At 48.9% G+C, this 20,109-nt stretch overlaps 1 protein-coding gene across 4 annotated transcripts in view; it reads left to right on the top strand.

Annotated features, from left to right (window-relative positions):
• The window catches only part of RCSD1 (RCSD domain containing 1), a 75,947-nt gene that overhangs the window by 48,291 nt on the left and 7,547 nt on the right, over window positions 1-20,109 (top strand). The window contains exons 2-6 of one of the 4 annotated variants that reach the window (XM_057302206.2): window positions 5,278-5,379; window positions 6,796-6,885; window positions 11,448-11,519; window positions 15,501-15,704; window positions 18,506-19,253. In XM_057302206.2, coding sequence (XP_057158189.2) covers window positions 5,278-5,379; window positions 6,796-6,885; window positions 11,448-11,519; window positions 15,501-15,704; window positions 18,506-19,253 — 1,216 coding nt within the window. The remainder of the gene's footprint in view (window positions 1-5,277; window positions 5,380-6,795; window positions 6,886-11,447; window positions 11,520-15,500; window positions 15,705-18,505; window positions 19,254-20,109) is intronic. The other 3 variants (XM_034939711.4, XM_055112038.3, XM_034939725.4) reach the window with 3 other exon arrangements.

Genomic DNA, 20,109 nt, shown 5'->3' with positions numbered 1-20,109 from the left:
CTGCCTCTGCTCACCCTCTTCCACTCTTGTCCCTCCTCCACAGACAGCTCCTTGATGCGCGATTCAGGTCACGTCCCTCCTTGAAACCCTCCAAATGACATCCTGCTGGCTCAAGATAAAACACAAACTGCGTGCTCTGGTCCATGAGGCCCAATGTAGCTGGCCTCACACCACCACTCGCATCTTCCCACCCCCTCTTATTGTCCCTGCCACCCTTCTCTTTTCTCTGCCCCTCAACCTTTGTTTCTGTCTGTGCTTCTGCTCAGAACAATTTTCCTTTTCTCTTTTCCCCAACTGGGATTCAACTCATGTGCTCTCTCTTCAGAGATGTCTTCCCACATTCCCATAAAATAAGTGCCCTGTTTTATTTTCTTCGCAGCGTTTAACAAAGTGTCTTATGGTTTCGCTGTGTACCTGTTTATTGCTGAAGTAGCAACTTCTGAAGGGCAAGGACTGTCTTGTTCACTGATGTATCTCAGGGCCTAGACCAGTAAATGCCTATTAACAAGAGAGTAAGTTAACTCTTCCAGTAAAGGCATAGAGTTAGTACAGCATGTTGGTGTGGAAAGAGCTTTGGAATCCAGAAAATTCTCATGCCTGCACTTACTGACTTGAATAGTAACTTACTTAGCAACTCTAGGCCCCAGTTTCCTCTTTTAGAGAGGTAAGAATTACAGAAAATATATCAAAGGCTGTAAGGACAGTGCCTCCCACATAGGAGGTACTCTGGTAGATGAGCAGGTCAAATGGACCTACCTGGTTCCCAGTCCAGAACCCTTTCCATCCTCCTAGGATAGTAATGGTCAAACATTGGGATACATTGAAGAACTAGGGATAAGTAAGGACATAAAGGAAGATTCTAGAGTCATGCAGTATTTCAGAGAGATTCTATGGTGGTCTTTTTGAAGTGATGATTTAAGCATGGTCACACTGGAAGGGGTGATACCCTTCAGTTCTGGAGGAGTGAAGAAGCAAACATACCTCAGACCTTTGAGGCTCTGGGCTCTGGCCTATTTCTGGTGAGAGAGAGAAACTTCCTTTTGGCCAAGAGCATAGTTCTTCCAGCCCCACACTGGGCTCTCTCACTGCATCTTCTCTTAAGCTGTAGATGATGACGCCTTCCCTGGGGCCTTGTTTCCCTAAACCATAGCCCAAATGCTGGGAGATACTGAGACCTTGGACGAGAGCAGAAGGTGGAGAGACAGGGCAGAGCCTAGGAAGCAGGTAGAGCCTAGTCTGGCCTGTACATAAAGGTCTCATTATGTGGATGGTCAGCAGTATCCAAACTGTGTTTACGCAACATGGCAACAGCGGAGGGGAAGTTCCATGCTGTCCAGACACAGGGGCTCCTCAGTTCTCGGAAGAAAGTCCCATAGAAATAGAAAGTAAACACCAGAGGTGATTTTCTCCTAGCCTTGGCAAAGTCAGGCCAGACAGTAACCACAGGCATGGTTTCCGAGTTACCTGGCATGGCCCAGCTGGAAGGTAGCAGGGAGGGCTTCGTAAGCAAGACCTGGGCCCAGGAAGATGGAGTACAGGCCTGCGATCTGTAAAGACAAGTGTGAGCTAAAGCAGGGCACAAAGGGAGATGAGTGCAGAAAACAGATCTAAGACATGGAAAATGGCCCAAGAAGAAAGGACAAGCTGAAGTCAAGGCAATGACCAGGACCTGGAGGGTAGATGCTGGCAGGGGAGGGACTTACATCTGGGTATGGTCCATGGGGGTGAGTTGAGGGTGTCAGTGACTTTGTGAGCAGGTACCCAGGCCCTGACACCAGCAGACCAGGTCGGATGGGAGGAGGAGGAGGAGGAAGAAACCATCCTTAGATGAGCCCTGTTTTGTTTTGTTTTGTTTTGTTTTGTTTTGTTTTGTTTTGAGGCAGAGTCTCTATTGCCCCAGGCAGGAGTGCACTGGTGCAGTGATGTGAGCAGGGCTTACTGCAGCCTCGACCAGCTGGGCCCGAGTGATCCTCTCTCCTCAGCCTCCTGAGTAGCTGGGACCATAGGCACACGCCACCACACTAGGCTAATATTGTATACAGATGGGGTCTCTCTTTATTGCCCAGTCTGGTCTCGAACTCCTGAGCTCAAGAGATCCTCCTGCCCTGGACTCCCAAAATGCTGGGATTCCAGGCTTGAGCTACTGTGCCCAGCCAAGCACATGCTATGTTTCAGGCTCTGTGCTAAGTACTTTATGGACATCACAGGAACAGAGAAAGAACATTTAATCCAGAGAGGCTAAGGGTGTCTCAGGAAAGTCTGGGAATAGGTAGAGAAACTGAAGTTCTCAGACCTAACAGTCAAGGTGAGGGTATGGCCTTAGCGGGACTGCCGTGAAGAGCTCCTGGCCCATGGCTGAGGTGGTATGGTGCTGAGCACACCGGAGGGGGGTTAGCAGCTGTACCTGCCAGAACTGCAAGGCAGAAATCTAGGCAAGGCATCAAACAGGCTGAGCCACCAGCCCCGATTCATCCCCAAGACCACACTTCTTCCATTGCAGCTATGCAAATCAGAGGCTAATAATAATGTTGAGATTTGTATAGCACTTTAGAGTTGCCAAGGCACTTTCACAAATGATGCTACTTAACTGATGTCCATTACTGGAGTCTCAGGAGTTGGAGTCAGATGTTTCACAGATTACCCTGTTTGGCCTGTTCTGTGTGACTCTGGCTGTCACTTGCCTTCTCTGGGTTTAATGTGCCTGGAGGGCAGACGGTAATAATCAATCAGTCTTCTGCAACAGAGGATGGGAAGTGTCTGGAGAGGGGCTGATGGTGACAGGATCTGCCAAGCTTCGACAAGCTCTGGAGTCCTTAGTCTAAAGAAAAGCCGTTCACTAGGCTCCAGGAAAACAAACTCAGAGGTAATAGAATCTTTCCTTCAACCCAGCTTTTAAGCCCTAAGTGCTTCCAGAAGCCTCAGAGTTCTCTCACTTCTGAGCCCCTTGCCAAGGCTAGTTTTGAGACAGGGAAGTAAGGGAGGAGCTTTTGATTCCTATACAGCTCTATTTTTAACTGGAATTTATCTTCCTGCTCCACCAGTGATTGGCGCCTTTGAAACTGAGGTAAAGCGCACTGTCAGCAGGACCCAAGCATAAATAGCAGGGGACAGAGAGACTGATCTGTGATGTGGGCAGGAAGTTAGACAGATGGACAAACCAATCAGCCAGCGTCTTTGCCAAGAACAGCTCAATTAATTACACACTGTCCCCAAGCCTCTCTCTCGTTGTTCCATTCTCTGACTTCCTTATGTGGCAAGTGTGAGGGTAAAACGTGTCAAGTCTAGGAGCCCTTCCCAGTGGGGAACTCATCAGGGTGGGGCCTCGCACTCCTCGGCTTTCCCCCAGCATCATGGGGAAATCTGGCATCTTGAATAGAGGTGAATCCTTTTATATCTTTATGCGAAATCAGCATTTGGTGTTTAGGCTGGTATGGAGATGAGCTTGAATTATAGCAACCCACAGTAAAGGGGTACCTGTCTTTTCCTCCAGAACAGCTGTTCGCAGATCGGAAAGTCCATGGCCCCAGCAGTTCCTTCAAATCCCTAAACGAAGCCTTTTTTTTTTTTTTTTTTTGAGATGGAGTCTCATTCTGTCACCCAGTCTGGAGTGCAGTGGTGTGATCTTGGCTCACTGCAACTTCTGCCTCCCAGGTTCAAGCAATTCTCCTGCCTCAGCCTCCCGAGTAACTGAGATTACAGGTGCACACCACCACACCCGGCTAATTTTGTATTTTTAGTAGAGATGGGGTTTTGCCATGTTGGCTAGACTGGTCTCGAACTTCTGACCTCAAGTGATCAACTGCCTCGGCCTCCCAAAGTGCTGGGATTACTTGCGTGAGCCACCATGTCCGGCCTGTCAAAGCCTTCTTCTCAAAACTTTGCCCCATTAACTTAACTTCCCTGCTGGAAGTGGCTGGGAGGTGAGGAGATCTGCCCCTCCCTTGCTCCAAGGGGACAGCATCTTAGAATGACTAAAGTTATTTACTTTGGAGGGAGCACCCAAATAAGAAAGCTCGGAGACACCACTTTTAGCACAAAAGGAGGGCCATGGAAGAGTGTGTATGTGTGTGTGTGTGTGTGTGTGTGTACAAGGGAGTAAGCTCGCTGCTGGAGGGAAGCATCCTTTGTTTTTGTAGACCACGAGAGCCAGGGAAAGGCAGAGATGGACTTTCTCAGACAAACTGCTGCCCAAATCCTCCCATTTTCAGACTAGACGTGAGGAGGGGAAGTGCAGGGGGAGTTCGAAGTCTGTGTAAGAAATGCTGCCACCATGGTGACAAAAGACAAAAACCTAATGTCTCCGGGACTGGACATGTAAAAAATCTTATTCAAACCAAGTGGTTATGTAGGCCTCCTGTAACAAGGCAGAAATGTACTGGCCATTTCCAGCATCACCGACTTACTCTGTGTGTCTTGGTGACAAATGGTACATGAGAATAAATGGTGTCCTGGGGTGCATCTTGGCCTCTTCAGGGAACCTGGGGGCACCTCAATGGAGGGACAGCCACGGTAAACTGATGACCACACTGGAGGCAAGACTCACCGCCAGTAACAATAACAACCACCCTTCCAAAGCATTTGCAATGAGCCAGGCCTTGTCCCAGCCCTCTGAGTATATAGCAAATCATTTAATCCACAAAACAACTGATGAGGGATGTGCTACAGCCATCCTTGTCAAGGCACAGAAAGGCTAAGCCATTTGCCCCAGGTCCCCAGGCTGGTAAGAGATGGAGCAAGTCAGTGCTTGAATCCAGGCAGTTTGGCTCCCATCCACTGTGCTATCTGCTCTCGTGTCACTTATTTATTAATTCCACAAATACTTACTGAACGCTTCTTTATCCATGGCACTCAAGTAGGGAACAAAAGACACATATATATGTGTTTCAAGTTCAATAAAGGGCATTTGCTCACCCTTGTTCAGGAGGTAAGGAGACTCGTACACTGTCGCAGACGTTGCCCTTTGCCGGTGGGGTCCTTGAGGAATGAGAAAATTGGACCTGTACTGCCTCTGACATCCCAGGGCACCCCTCCAGGACAGAACCAGGTTTTGTTTGTCTCCAGGTCCCCAAAGCCACACCCCAGGCCAAGAGCATTGTAGATATTCACTAAATGTGATTGACTGAATTTTTTAAGTCCTTGAATGCAGGAGCCAGTTGGATAATGCTGTTAAAATACCTCACTGTCACAGCATTCCTGCTTGCGGCCACAAAACAGGTGCCTTGCATGGCATCTGGTACCCATTTGCTGATTAACTGTTTCTTCTTCTCCATTTGCCAGGAAAGACTGGCAGAGACCAATGCCAATGTGGACAACTCGGCATCCCCCTCGGTGGCCCAGCTGGCCGGGCGGTTTAGGGAGCAGGCGGCTGCAGCCAAGGAGGTGAGTCAGGCCGCTTCAGAGCAGCCTCTTCAGCAGCGGGCAGGAGGAAAGGGAAATCTGGTCAGGCCCAGTGGAGAGGGAGGGAGGAGGCTTGGTAGTTACCAAATTAGGAAGAGAAGCCAGGGGCTGGAGGGGTTTCTCTGAATGTGAGGAATGTCTCACTGCTGCTGTGCCTGGACAGAATCTGTCCCCACCAGGGTGAGGCTTGCACTCTGGCCAGGAGGAATCAGACACAGGGCAGAGATGGGCATCTGTATCCATTTCCATCTTGATCATCCACCTATACAGACTTAGATCTTACACAGCTGTGCCAGGCCTGGACTGTGTCAGAATAAAGAAGTTCCTACAGCCAGCTCCTGCCCTGTAGCCAGAGCAAGGCAAGGCTGGGGCAGACTCCAAACCGAGAATTGAGAAAGAAGAGAGGGCTTGAAGGAAAGCACATTCAGATAGGAAACCAGGGATCAGGAAGGAAGAGCGTCCGGTGACCAGTAGAGGAAAGTGTGACAAGGGAGGGTCTTAACTTTGGAGAGATTTGGGCTAGATTTTCTTGAGTCATGCAGTGTGAGAAGCTCATTAGAAGTGAGATGAGGGGGCCGGGCGTGGTGGCTCACGCCTGTAATTTCAGCACTTTGGGAGGCCGAGGCAGGCAGATCACTTAAGGTTGGGAGTTCGCGACCAGCCTGACCAACATGGAGAAACGCCGTCTCCACTAAAAATACAAAATTGGCCGGGCGTGGTGGCACATGCCTGTAAGCCCAGCTACTCAGGAGGCTGAGGCAGGAGAATTGCTTGAACCCAGGAGGTGGAGGTTTCAGTGAGCCGAGATGGTTACATTGCACTCCAGCCCGGGCAACAAGAGCGAAACTCAGTCTCAAAATAAATAAATACAAACAAGTGAGATGAGGGAAGGGTGCCCCAAGGTGGAGAGAAATCTGTCGTGGCCCCTTGGAGCAAGTGAGTACTTATTTGCCTTGCATTTTTAGGTGCACTATTTTGGGGTTTTGTTTTCCCATCTGAAAGATCAGGTTCATAATTTCTAGACAGTATAGGCATGTCATAAAGGATAAAGAGAGCATTGATCTCAGGTGCTGGCACTGCCTGAAAACTGAATGTGATTCAGGTCGGTGAATCTCAAGTAAAAGTGGATGTTCTAGCAGGAAAGGAAATGGAGTGGAGAGGGTGAAAGTCAAAATGGGTAGATGGTAAATAGAATTAATTTAAATAGTAAGCAGGCTGTCCCAAAGACACGCAGTTCCCTTCCTCCATTCTTAAATATTCCTACACTTCCCTAACATCCTAACATTCCTAAATCCCTAAACCTTCCTGAAACCAGTTTCCACTTCCTTGCTCTTCCTCCCTGTTGCCTGATCAGTGCTCTCTTTTTCTCTGTGTGTCTGTCTGTCGCCCTCCCTCCAGACACCAGCCAGTAAACCAACCCGAAGGAAACCGCCCTGTTCCCTCCCCCTGTTCCCCCCCAAGGTAGACCTGGGCCAGAATGGTGAGGAGGTAAGTGCTGCTGTTGGGGCTCAGAGGATGCTGTGATGGGTTTTCTTTCCTCTTCTTGAGGAAAGTTTGGAGGAGGGGGCACCAAACTCATACTTTGAAGCTCAGACTCTGTGCAGGGAATTTCTCCATTTCAGAGTGAATCTCCTCTTAAATGTTTCCTGAATCATTTACTTTGGAAACTAGGCTCCTCCCTGCTCCCTTTTACTGAGGCTCCTTTATGATTTGTCAAGGACACGAACACTATTTTCCAAGCCTGAGAATTTTAGCAAAGAGAATGGGTCATATATTATTAACAGACCCAATTCAGGAGCCAGGAATGTTCTGTTTTATTCCCAGATCTGACTTAGGTGATCTTGGAATAAGGTGTGGAGAAGGTACCTGGAAAGGGGGCTACACTTACATAGGGCAGGACGGAAGCATGAGAAAACCCCGTGGTTCTGCAGTATCCTTGTAAAGCCTGGCTATTGTTCAAGATCACTGGAAGAAAACCAGAGCGCACAGGAGGCCTTGTTGCCCTCAGATATAAATAGCCAACGTTACCAACATAATAAAGTCTCTGGTATCATAGATCATAGCCAGTAATAGGTTCTTAGCCTGCATATTCTCCTATCTTTATTTATCTAATTGTAGCTGCAGGAGTGCCTTCTCCACACCTTATGCCAGCAACCCATGAACCTTCACTGTGGTCATAGTCTGTGCCAGAAATGGATTTGTATGTTCTGTCATCTCACCTGGGAGGCCAACCCCAAAATACAGCAAGCAAGCCAAAGACAATGTCATTCCCAAATTCCACTTCAACAACCTCTTTATTCTCCCCTTCTTTTTTGGGGACCAGCATCCTGACAATAGCCATTAGGTGCCCTATGTGAACTTGGGCAAGCATCTTAATGCCTACATTTTCTCATCTATAAAGTGAAACAGCTGAAATAGATCAATGGTTTTCAAGCCTTTTTGTCAACCTAAGGCTTATAAACAGAAGCCCACAAGATAAAGCAGAAACTCATCGCTGCCCCAGGCCAAGTGAGATGGGGGAGGGGAGGCCTGGAGCCCCAAATGCTCTCAGAATACTCTCTCCCCACTGACCAAGGGTCTTATTCTTGGATGGGAACCCCAAGGAGCACAGTTTAAAAACACTGAGGTTTTCCTTGGGTCTCTTCAAGTGCCAACAATATGATTCTGTGGCTTTATGGGGTCATCAGCCAGTGCTGTGACCAAACACATACCAACAACCTCTCTTTCCAGAGAATCAACTTCTCTTTCCAGAGAATCAACTTCTCCTTGTAACCTTCAACCTCTGGGCTCAGTGTCTCCACTGCTATGCAATGGGTTGAGGTTATGGCCACTCAGAGCTTAATGTGAGGCTGCCCCCTGATAGCCTGGGCTTGGCCCAGGAGAAGTCACCGCACCATACCGAATCATTTTTCTTATTTGTGAAATTGAGGACAAAATCACTAACCAGATAGATCAGGGAGGCTGGCTAGGGAAGTTTTATCCCCTAGAGTAAAAGCAGAGGGAGTTAGGCTAGTGATTGGGTTAAACAGCTCCATCCTGGCAGCTCTGTGGAAATGCATTCACAGGTTTCACCCCATGGGACACATCACCCAGAAGTTAAATGGCTTATAATGGCCAAGGGCTGGTTAAGTCCAAGGGTGGATTTTAGAAAGTCCTGCCTGGAGTGACAGGCTGCTCGCACATTGAAAGGACACTACCTCCAGGGATCAATGACTTTTCGTGGCCTTGAAATTCACATAGAAGCAGGGCGTAGTGGCTCACGCCTGTAATCCCAGCACTTTGAGAGGCCGAGGTGGGCGGATCACGAGGTCAGGAGATTGAGACCATCCTGGCTAACACGGTGAAACCCCGTCTCTACTAAAAATACAAAAAATTAGCCAGGCGTGGTGGCAGGCGCCTGTAGTCCCAGCTACTCGAGAGGCTTAGGCAGGAGAATGGCGTGAACCCCGGAGGCGGAGCTTGCAGTGAGCCTAGATTCTCGCCACCGCACTCCAGCCTGGGTGACACAGCAAGACTCCGTCTCAAAAAAAAAAAAAAGAAAGAAAAGAAATTCACATAGAAATAAAATGAGCAGCCTGCTTTGTCTGGCAGGGCTAACTGGAGGCTGCTGTCCACATTTCTCCTTCCATACTCCTGTAGCTCAGCCTGCAGAGGCTCTAATGCTGGAAACCTTGGGGGCCTGCAGGGAGGGCCCCGGTCAGGCTACCCCTCGGTTCCCAATGCACAGTGCCAGGAAGGGTCATTTCATCCCTGCCCCGCTATGCTTGCTCAGGTCTGAGACAGTGGGGTCAGCCCCCTGACAGCACCTGCTGACTGCAGGGCCCCTCCTGATGGCAGGGTGACCAAGAGTTACCCCTCTCTGGAAGAACCAGCCGAAGTTGGGTGTTTAATGCAGCCACAGATCCTGCCTCCTATACTCAGAAAAGGCTGAAAAGCATTCCCATCTGGAAATTAGTCCGTAGTTTCTAGACGTGGTAATAATGTCATGTAAATACAGCTATATATATACATATACAGGGATGGAAGGCTGGTTTTTCTCCACCGGATTGTTAGTCTCAGCCGCTTGCCTGAAGCCCCTTGTTAAACCGTAAGGGAAATGATGCCACCTGCTGTCATTTCCAGGAACTGCACTAGAGGCTATTTTGGATTCTTTCTGCTTTGCAATTCAAATCAATAGGGTTTTGTGGAGCATCAGCTGGGTCCCCAGTACTATACTGTGTTTAAGGGGCAGGGTCCACTGAATTTCCACAGACTTCAGAAATCAGTGGTCAGCTGGGGAAGAGAAGAACTAATAATATTACGTGAAGTGAGCTTTATCAGCAAAATTGTTGCTGCAGTTTCTAAAAGTTTCTCTGAAAACCCCAGCCCGTGTGAAATTTCCCTGTAAAGCACAGAAACCAAGGGCACTTCCATTGGGGCTGGAAGCTCTTTATACTCATCCTAGGTAAAAAGCTCCTTGAAAGACTGCTATAGGAACATACCCGACAGTGAAGACACATGGAGGCAGAGGCAGCAGGAGTCCTTAGAATCATTTATTCCCGCCCAGCTGCATCTTGGTAGAGGAGGCTGAGGCCAAGGGCTTCGTCTGGCTCCTGCCAAAACTAGAATTAGAAGGAGTGGGGATCCTGTAAGTCCAGCCCACGCTCTCCCTTGGTGTTGGGCTGTAAAAAGATCACGAGGAGTTCAGTTGGGTGAGCCTCCCTCCTTCCATCACTAAAATACAATCATCTCACATTATAAATATCTCAGAATCTTCCTAAGAGATCAGTGTAGTTCTTCTTATTGTTCAGGAAAATTAGTACATGGGGTCAAGGAGCAGGTCATACACATTGGTCTCCACACTATGGGGAGATCCCTCCTCTGCCTTGGCCTCTGTCCAACCACATGGAAGTCATCCTCTTCCTTTTCTTCATCATCATCATCCTATCACTGTCACCATTCTCACATGTTTGGGGGGATTTTACGCAAAACGCAGAGTTAATATTTTTACATGATATGGATCCCGAAGGCAGACAAGATTCCTGGCATTCATTCATCACAAAAATATCTACAACTAACAGAGAGTACGTATGATTATGTAGCACATGCATCAGCCACGGACTGCTCCTGCCACCGAGACTGAATCATGCTCATCTTTGTATGACCCACACAATGTCTGGGACGTAGTAAATACTCAGTAAATGTTTACTTGGTTAAAAAGAATATTCAGGCTGGGCGTGGTGGCTCATGCCTGTAATCCCAGCACTTTGGGAGGTGGGTGGATCACCTGAGGTCAGGAGTTCGAGACCAACCTGGCCAACATGGTGAAACTCTGTCTCTACTAAAAATACAAAAACTAGCCAGGCATGGTGGTGCATGCCTGTAATTCCAGCTACTTGGGAGGCAGAGACAGGAGAATTGCTTGAACCCAGGAGGCGAAGGTTGCAGTGAGCCGAGATTGCGCCATTGCACTCCAGATTGGGGAACAAGCAGGACTCCGTCTCAAAAAAAAAAAAAAAAGAAAAGAAAAGAAAAAGAATATTCAAATATTCAACATTTTGGAAAATCATAATTTATAAATCGTGCCATCGATGGGATTTTCCAAAATATCACTGGGTCCAGGGAGGAATTCCAGTCATACCTCTGTCATCCTGGTCTGGTTTCTTGTTGTGTGTGTGACAAACAGGATGGTAATTTTTGCCCTTTGTCTTTGAAATCCCCCAAATTGTTGATTCACAGTGTTGAAGGTCATGAGGTGAAGATCTTGCTCAGATATAGTTTTCCTTCATAACAACAATGAAGTCACTCTTCCTGGGAGAGACCTTCTGTGTTAAGGATGTCGGCGCTGACTTCTCTAATTCTGATTTGAAGATCTTGCTGTGGTGGGATGAGGGAGGGAGGGGGAAATTTCACGTCGCCCAGGCCCTAATGAGGTATGTGGGCTACTGAACTAATGAGAAAGTGGCAACACCAACTTCTCTTCTCCTTCTGCCTGTGGCTTTTGGGTTCCAACCAGAATCCCACTTTCCTCACCTTACTTATCTGGTTGTTTTGGTTGATTTGCTCCATAGAAATCACCACCCAATGCGAGCCACCCTCCTAAATTCAAGGTCAAGAGCTCGCCTCTGATTGAGAAGCTTCAGGTAAGTGCAGAATTCATTGTCTATTGCTACCTTTTATCTAACTCCACTTCTTATCCAAAATTTGCATGACTTTGAGGCTCATAGGGGTAGCCTATGTGTCACCTGCATAATTGGCCCCAATAATCAGCCAGTGATCAAATTGCAGTAAACGATAAGGATCTCACAGCCCTGCCTGAGGGAAAAGAACTAACATAAGGACCACATCAAGCACAAGCTCATGTATTTGACATTTAGTGGTGGGGGTTGATGGGTAACGGGATACCTCAAGAGTCTGTATGGGGCTGGGCTCACCCCTATAATCCCAGCACTTTGGGAGGCTGAGGCTGGAGGATCACGTGAGCCCAGGAGTTCAAGACCAGCCTGGGCAACATAGTGAGACACCATCTCTACAAAAAAATTTTAAAATTAGCCAGGCATGGTGATGTGCACCTGTAGTCCCAGCTACTCTGAAGACCAAGGTGAGAGGATCGCTTGGGCCCAGGAGGTTGAGGCTGTATTGAGCTGAGGTCACTTCACTACACTCCAGCCTGAGTAACAGAGCAAGCTCCTGTCTTCAAAAACGAAAAGAAAAAAAAAGAGTCTTACGGGAAAGGACACCATAGTTGCCATAAACACTTCTGAAATAGCCAACCCCTCTCTCCCAAGGCCTGAATGCAGCCACAAACCATTTCAGCCCTGCATAGGGCTGGTGTTCAGTTGCTGCACACTGCACCAGTCTGGACAAATTTGTTGTTTGGGTAGTATCCTGTCCAACCTCTCCACCAGTAACCCTGTGTGCCCAGAGCCCTCACCTACCATGCCCAGGGCTGGCTGGCTCCCTGGGACTGTAATTAAGCAGAAGACACTGGCCCTGAACTCACAGTCTTGTGGAGACAGAGCTTTCACAGGTGATATAATAAAAGGAGCTAATGCCGGAGATTTCCACTGCGGGTCACTGCCCAGCTCCTGCTGCTCAAGACCAGGGTTTCTCAGCCTTGGCATTACTCGACCTGGATAGTGTTGTTGCAGGGGCTGTCTCGTGCACGGCAAGATGTTTAGCAGCATCCCTGTTCCTACCCATTGATGCCAGTAGCACTCTCCAACAAGTTGTGACAATGAAAAATGTCTCTAGACATTGTCAATGTCCCCTGGGGGCAAAATCGTCTCCCACCCCAGATCCCAGGTGAGACCCACCATTCTAGAATTTCAGAGCAAGAAGAGAGTAGAGTGGGCCAGAGTAATTAATGAATGTTTTATGAAACACCTATGTCCTGAGCCCGTCCTTAAGGAATGCGTGGCTGAAAAGGAGGGAGGAAGATGTTCCCCGTGGGGGAATGGCAGAAGCTAAAGTGCAGAGGAAAGGCAGGCATGTTGTGTCCAGGTGGGGGCTGTAGGAGAGGCTCCTGTTTTCACCCCACCCTCTGTCCAGCCACCCAGGAGAAGGAACAAGGTGCTTGTGCACCATACCTCCCATCCAGGCCCAACTAAGAGCACCGGCTCACCAACTTCATTCTGAAGGCATCAGAGGTGTCAAGACGAATAGCCACAGCCTCTGTAGTTCCCAGCCATGGGAGAGCCTAGGGATTTGGATCCCAGCCTGATTGGGGGTTAAGGCAAGCATCTCTGGTTTCTGGCCATGAGCCTACCCTGTGGAGGGTGGGGAGGGCTCTGCAGTGTCTACCTGAAATTTAATTCAAACTGAGAAGCCCTGATTCCATCCGGCTGCAGGAATAGGGTGGTGCTACCTGTCACTCCAGGAGGCTGCAGGGCTCCTAAATAAGTAACAGGGGTCTCTCAGAAGGGATCCCAGAACTCCAGCACCCCTCCTAGCATCCAGCTGAGGGATGTAGCCCCAGACTCCTACCTCTGCCTCCCTGTAGCCCACCCTAGCCCTCATTCAAGTGCCAGAAACCAGTTACCAAATGTTCTGTACCCTGTAGTTTTGGACCCATTCCTTTTTCCAGTCAGTAATGAGTCTTTTGGGGAAACACAACAACTTGAGAATGTGGTTTGGATGTCTAGTTGTTCAATCTCATTAAGATTGTCAGCAATAGAATGACAACTTAGCCAAATCCCACAGGAAACTTACTTCGTTGGGAATATGTGGGAGAAACAGCTAAGAAATGCGTCACCAGCTAGATTTTCTTCTAACTATTCTACTGAATGAATTATGAACTGGGGATTTTCTTTTTTAGGATAGCCCAAAATTCACAATTCAATTTTTCTGCTATCAACATCCATTTTATTTGCAAGCAGTCTTACAGAGGGAATTTCTCTGCTTGAAATTTAGAGAAGAGCATTTCCTTTAAGGTCCAGTGAACCCCCTCTGCCATGAAGCCCTCTCAGCCATGCCAGCATATCAACCTGCACGGCAACTATGCTCCAAATCCTCCCCTGGGTACTCCCCATATGCCGCTTTTTTTGTTTTTTTTATTTTTTTTAGACAAGGTCTTGCTTTGTTGCCCTGGATGGACTCAAAGTCTCAAACTCCTGGGCTCAAGCAATCCTCCCACCTCAGCCTCCTGTGTAGCAGGGATTACAGGCACACACCACTGCACCCAGCTTCATATGCTGCTTTTTGACGTGGTTTGGGCTAGTATGCTATTTAACTTTCGTATTTTATATATTGAACTCTTACCATGACTCAGTCTTGTCTGTATGGTACCTTCTTTCTTAAGATCACAATGAAAACACTAACACCCTTCTAAACGTGTGCAATGCTTTCAAGTCTGCAAGTCCTAAAGTATACATAGGAGTTCTCCAGGACAGCAGAGTCTGGCTGGTAGGAGGTGGGAAGGTGGCCAAGGGGAGCTGGGAGGGAGAGGGTGTGAGTATGGGGCAGGAGAGAGTACACAGGGACCAGATAGAAAAGACTTAGGAAGTCAGGCCAAAAGGTTTGGACAGACAAAGAATCTGAGATTCGGAAAGGCTATTGGACTTGCTGAAGGCCTGAAGGTCACACTGCTATTAAGTGAAAGATCCAGTATTTAAAGTCAGATCTGTCGGTATGGAAAACCCATGTACTTCCCATTGCACCGTCTGCCCCTCACACTCCATCCCTTCTCTGTGAAGTCTCAAAGAGGCTCTGTCTCCTGGTTCAGCACTGCCACAGGGTCTGCAGGACGCAGCTCTGTGGTGATTTGGGAATGCAGAGGGCAGGAGAAGCACCCTAGATGGCCTTAAAGAGGATCGGACTCTCACGCACGTTCTCCCCATGGACGCCTTCGGGCATCTGGGACCACCTGCCTCCTCCCCAACCAAACTCAAGACTCCCTGAGGCTTTCGTTACCTTTGGGTGACTCTCCCATTTGGCTGCCTTTCATTTTGATCGGGTCACACCTGTACCTTGATATCCCAAGTGGTGGCTCATACTATGGTGTGTCCCACTGCCTTCTTCCCAGAGCTCAGTGGCCTACTGTGTCCACCACTCTGCCGTCTATTAAGAGGGAACCTGATACCTGGAGGCTGAGGGAGAATCAGACCCGGTGTGAATCTCAGCGCAGATCCCTTAGCCACTTTCTTGATTGTGCAATGAGAACACGGCTGAACGTGTGGGGTTGCTGTGGAGGACACAGCTACATGTGCCCTGCAATAGTAGGCATCTAGTGGGAGTGAGTACTATTGACTCTGATGAGAAAGGGGATCACAGAGCCTGACTTCCTGTGAGATCCTGGTGCCACAGGTGCTCCTGGCAGTTGCTGCTTCGCCACTTTGTTGATAAGTTGAGCTTGTTCTGGGAAATTTTTGTTGGATCCTCGTCAGTGCTGGCTGAGCATTTTGGAATGCAGCCTGTGGCAAGCCAGGTAGCAGAGGAGGATAGAGTAGGCAATGCTTCCAAGAGCAGGCCAGGATGGGACAGTGGATAATGGGTTGGGAAGTAGCATGAAAAGCCTGGTGTTACCTAGTCTCAACCAGGCCTGAGGCCAGATAACCAACAAGCTAAAGTAGAGGCTCTGATCTTCTCCCTAGTCCTATTTGAAATTGTTCATCTTTTCTTGACAGGCCAATTTAACCTTTGACCCAGCTGCTCTACTGCCTGGGGCCTCACCCAAGAGTCCTGGACTCAAGGCTATGGTGTCGCCATTTCACAGCCCACCTTCTACCCCCAGCAGCCCTGGTGTGCGATCTAGGCCCAGCGAGGCAGAGGAGGTGCCTGTCAGCTTCGACCAGCCCCCTGAAGGCAGTCATCTGCCCTGTTACAACAAGGTAAATTCTAGCTCCAGATTATGGCGGTGTGTCTGTGGAAATGTGGGCACTGGCACCCCTGAATTTTCTCTACCCTGTTGTCCTGGAGAAAGGAGGAAACATTCGGAGTTACTGTCAGAGCTGCGTGTTAACCCAAGTGAAATTTCTCCTCTCCTTTGCAAATGATCCCTGAACTAGGATCACCTTTTTCCTCGACTGACTGGCTCATCTCCCCTCGCTGTAACTGTGCCATTCAACCCCAAGACAAGCCTGGGGGATGGCGTGCTCTCTCCTTTGTGGAGAAAGGTATGGAAATTCAGGACTGATCCCAGCTGCATAGTTCATTAATGTCAAAAGCTGAACGCAAAAGCTAAAGGCCTGATCAGTGATTTGCACAGAATGCTGGGCAGTATCCCTAGAACTCCAAAACGTCTTGTCTGGCCTGGTGTGAATAGTCCTAAGTGTCCCAGTGTGGACTCAAATCATTCTTCCTGCAGCTTGCCCCAGTTAAAGAACATCCAAACTGTTCCCTTTGCAAAAATGACATGGCAGGGTGCATTTCTACAGATGCAACCCTGATCCTCTGTGTGAGCTTTCATCACATCCCTCGCCCTGCTGGGAGGAGGTAAGGATCAGAGATAGGGGCCAAGCAGGTAGCCAACAAATGTGGGCCAGGGCCAAGCAGGGGCCAAGACTTCTTGGGGTCTGGTGCCAGGGAATGCTAAATGGGTGTGGCTTAAAATTAATGATGGAGAAATGAGATCTTCTAGGCCATTCTAGGAAGTCCAGCTAGCAAAAAAAAAATCAAATGTGTAAAAACAGGGAGGACTCAAGGAAATAAACTAGTGGTAAGGAGGGGTTCAGGCAGGCTTGAGCCTGCCGGCTAGGGCCAGAGTGGAAGTCCCCCAGCCAGGGTGATGGAGACCCCTGAAGGCAGAGAGGAACCTTCAGAGAGAGCTGCATCTTCTCACAGGGTGAGGCAGGGAGGGAGGAGCTGCTGCCTGGTCATAATGCCTGGAGGCTTCAGCCTTCTGACAGCAGCAAGAGGAAGTTATTTTGGAACCCTGCTGGTCATGAGGGCTGGGGCCTTGATACCTTCCAGAGCTGGCCCAATCATGGTCTCAAGAAAGGGCTTGGGAGGCCCTGATAAACCAAGTATTCATTCCATACTTCTTAGATGGGGAACTAGGATTGACAAATACCAAAATGTAAATCAGTGGGAAAATAACATTTACAAAAATTTATTTTACACACTGAATTTTTTTTTTTTTTTTTGAGGCAGGGTCTTCCTCTGTCACCCAGGCTGGAGTGCAGTGATGCGATATTGGCTCATCGCAACCCCCACCTCCTGGGCTCAGGCAAGCCTCCTAGTAGCTAGGACTACAGGCATGCGCCACCACACCTTGTTTTGTATTTTTTGTAGAGACAGGGTTTTGCCATGTCTTCAACCAGGCTCCTGCAGCTCCTGGGCTCAAGTGATCTGCTGGCCTATGCCTCCCAAAGTGCAAGGATTACAGGCGGGCACCACCACACCCAGCCCACTTACATACTGATTTTTAAAGGATGCATCACTCTAGTAGGTAGGGTATCTAATGTGAACATTTCCATTGCACCTTTGACTCAGTCTGATAAGCTGAGAAGAGGCCTGATTCTGAGAATCACATGCTTCCCAGAGAGATCACCTTCAGGCAGCTCTGCTGGTGCTCCTGAGAAACAGCTTCTGACAGTGGTGGACCTGAGTTCTAGAAGCAAAGGAATCTGGCTGCTCAGGTTTCCCAGTATCCACCAACTTCATGGGGGCAGGAAGGGCAGAGTTAGGCAAGAGAGGAAGCTGGTCACCAGGTCTCCAGCTCAGCACCCCTGAGGTCCCTGCACCAGGGCCTGGCCATCAGCAGGTCTCTAACCCTCTTCTCGGTGCGATTCATCTTTGTCAAAGTATAATTTTCAAAAGTACAATTTTCAAATTTTTCAAAATTTTACAGTGCAATAAAATCATAAGTTATCTTTTTTACTGGATAGAAAGCATTTTGCATCTTCACAAGATAAAAGTCTGACTCTTATGCAAAATAGAGAGAGATTTTATTCAATATGCCAATTTATGAGGAAACTTGTAAGATGGTAAAACTTAGTCAAACAGCATTTGAAGAACTGGTTATTTATAGATAATTAGACAACTTCTTTTTTTTTTTTTTTAATGCGGGGTCTTTCTGTGTTGCCCAGGCTGAAGTGCCATGGTGTGATGACAGCTCACTGCAGCCTCAATCTCCCAGGCTCAAGCTATATTCCCATCTCAGCCTCCCAAGTAGCTGGGACCACAGGCATGCACCAGCACGCCCAGCTAATTTTTCTTACTTTCAGTAGAGATGGAGTCTCGCTACGTTGCCCAGGCTGATCTTGAACTCCTGAGCTCAAGCGATCCTCCTGCCTCAGCCTCCCAAAGTGCTGGATTACATGTGTGAGCCACCATGCCCGGCAAGAATTTTTTTTTAAGTGTCAGAATAAAATTACTAAATTAGACACCGAACTGATTAATGTTTTACAGTGCAATAAAATCATGAGTTTTTGTTTTTGTTTTTTACTGAATGGAAAGCATTTGCATCTTCACAAAATAAAAGTCTGCAGGTCACCATGTGATTTCACAATCCCACACGGCTCTAACCTATAATAAATAGCAAACAATGATTCGTTCTCCTGGAAAATTAAATGGTCCTTGTGTGGACTTGTGAAGCAGTGCACCAGACTGACGTTGAAAGTGCATACAGTCCTCCTCTTGGCCTTTTTTTATGAGTTTTTGGATAACTTTCCTTAACGCTTTCTTCTAGGTGCGGACGAGGGGCTCAATAAAAAGGCGCCCTCCCTCCAGGCGATTCCGAAGGTCACAGTCAGACTGTGGAGAACTTGGAGATTTCAGGGCGGTGGAGTCATCTCAGCAGAACGGTGCTAAGGAAGAGGATGGGGATGAAGTGTTGCCATCCAAGAGCAAGGCCCCAGGATCCCCTTTGTCCAGTGAGGGAGCAGCGGGAGAGGGAGTGAGAACCCTGGGACCTGCTGAAAAGCCTCCTCTGAGGAGGTCACCCAGCAGGACAGAGAAGCAGGAGGAGGACAGGGCCACAGAGGAAGCCAAGAACGGTGAAAAGGCCAGGCGGAGTTCAGAGGAGGGGGACGGCCAGCACCCGGCCCAAGAGGAGGTCCCGGAATCGCCCCAGACCTCTGGCCCAGAGGCAGAAAATAGGTGTGGGAGCCCCAGGGAGGAAAAGCCAGCTGGAGAGGAAGCAGAGATGGAAAAGGCTACAGAGGTGAAGGGGGAGAGGGTGCAAAATGAAGAGGTAGGACCTGAACATGACAGCCAAGAAACAAAGAAGCTGGAGGAGGGAGCTGCAGTGAAGGAGACCCCCCATAGTCCCCCTGGAGGAGTGAAGGGCGGAGATGTCCCCAAGCAGGAAAAAGGCAAGGAAAAACAACAGGAGGGGGCAGTGCTCGAGCCAGGCTGCAGCCCCCAGACCGGCCCTGCCCAGCTGGAGACCAGCAGTGAGGTCCAGAGCGAGCCAGCAGTCCCCAAGCCGGAGGTAGGTGGCCTGGCTCGTTCACATGCAGAAGGCAGTGCCAGGGCCAGTGTGTGCCTCTGTCACATGTCCTCTTCCGTACAGTCCCTTCATAAATCAGCTCGACATGCAGAAACAAAGGTGCCAGGCTCCTGCCTCGTGCCAACTTGTTGGAGAAAGGCTGTCGCTGAGGCTGAGGGGACAAAAGGACACAAAGAGGAAGTGTGTCTTCTGCTCTTGCCAACTTCTCGCTAACTTGGAGTTCTGGCAAGCTTCTGGGTGTGTGTGAGTGACCGAGCCTCGGCACAGCTCAGTAACTGAGGCCTGCAAGCATCTATGGAAGCCTGCTGAGTGCAGGAGCCTGGGCGTGCTGCTGCAGGGGATCCAGAGATGAAAAAGAAAGGGGAGCTCCTTTCTAAAAATCATCTCAGTTTAGCACATGAGACCAGCAGCTCTTTCATGTGCATGAACAAGGTGGAATAGGGCAGTGGACAGGGGGCATTCCCAGGGAAGCCCAAAGTGCAAGTGTAGCAGAAACAATTTGTGTGTGGATGGGACAAAAAGTTGGGGATGCTTCAGGGCCAAGGTAGTATTTGAGTTGGCCCTCAGAGAAAGAAGCTGCATGTGATGTTGGGACGTTCACTCTCTCTCAGGAATTGGGCATCTGCTGCACATGAGGAGGACGGGGTGACTCAGTCCCTGCCCTCCTGCCTGGGCCTGCACTTACTGGCCCTTTCCCCTACACCTGTCTGCTCCCCACCAGCTCCCAGGAAGCCCATCTTGAGCTCACCTATCTATGCTTTAAGAGCAGAACCAGCTCTGCAGAGTCCCTAACAATCTCATCAAGTCAGTCACCCACAATTGTTTCACCCATCGCTTTTGTT

This window comes from Pan paniscus, chromosome 1, assembly GCF_029289425.2.
Source record: "Pan paniscus chromosome 1, NHGRI_mPanPan1-v2.0_pri, whole genome shotgun sequence".
NCBI lineage: Eukaryota > Metazoa > Chordata > Mammalia > Primates > Hominidae > Pan > Pan paniscus.
Note: the sequence above shows the minus strand (reverse complement) of the source record. Positions and strands in the feature narration are given on the sequence as shown.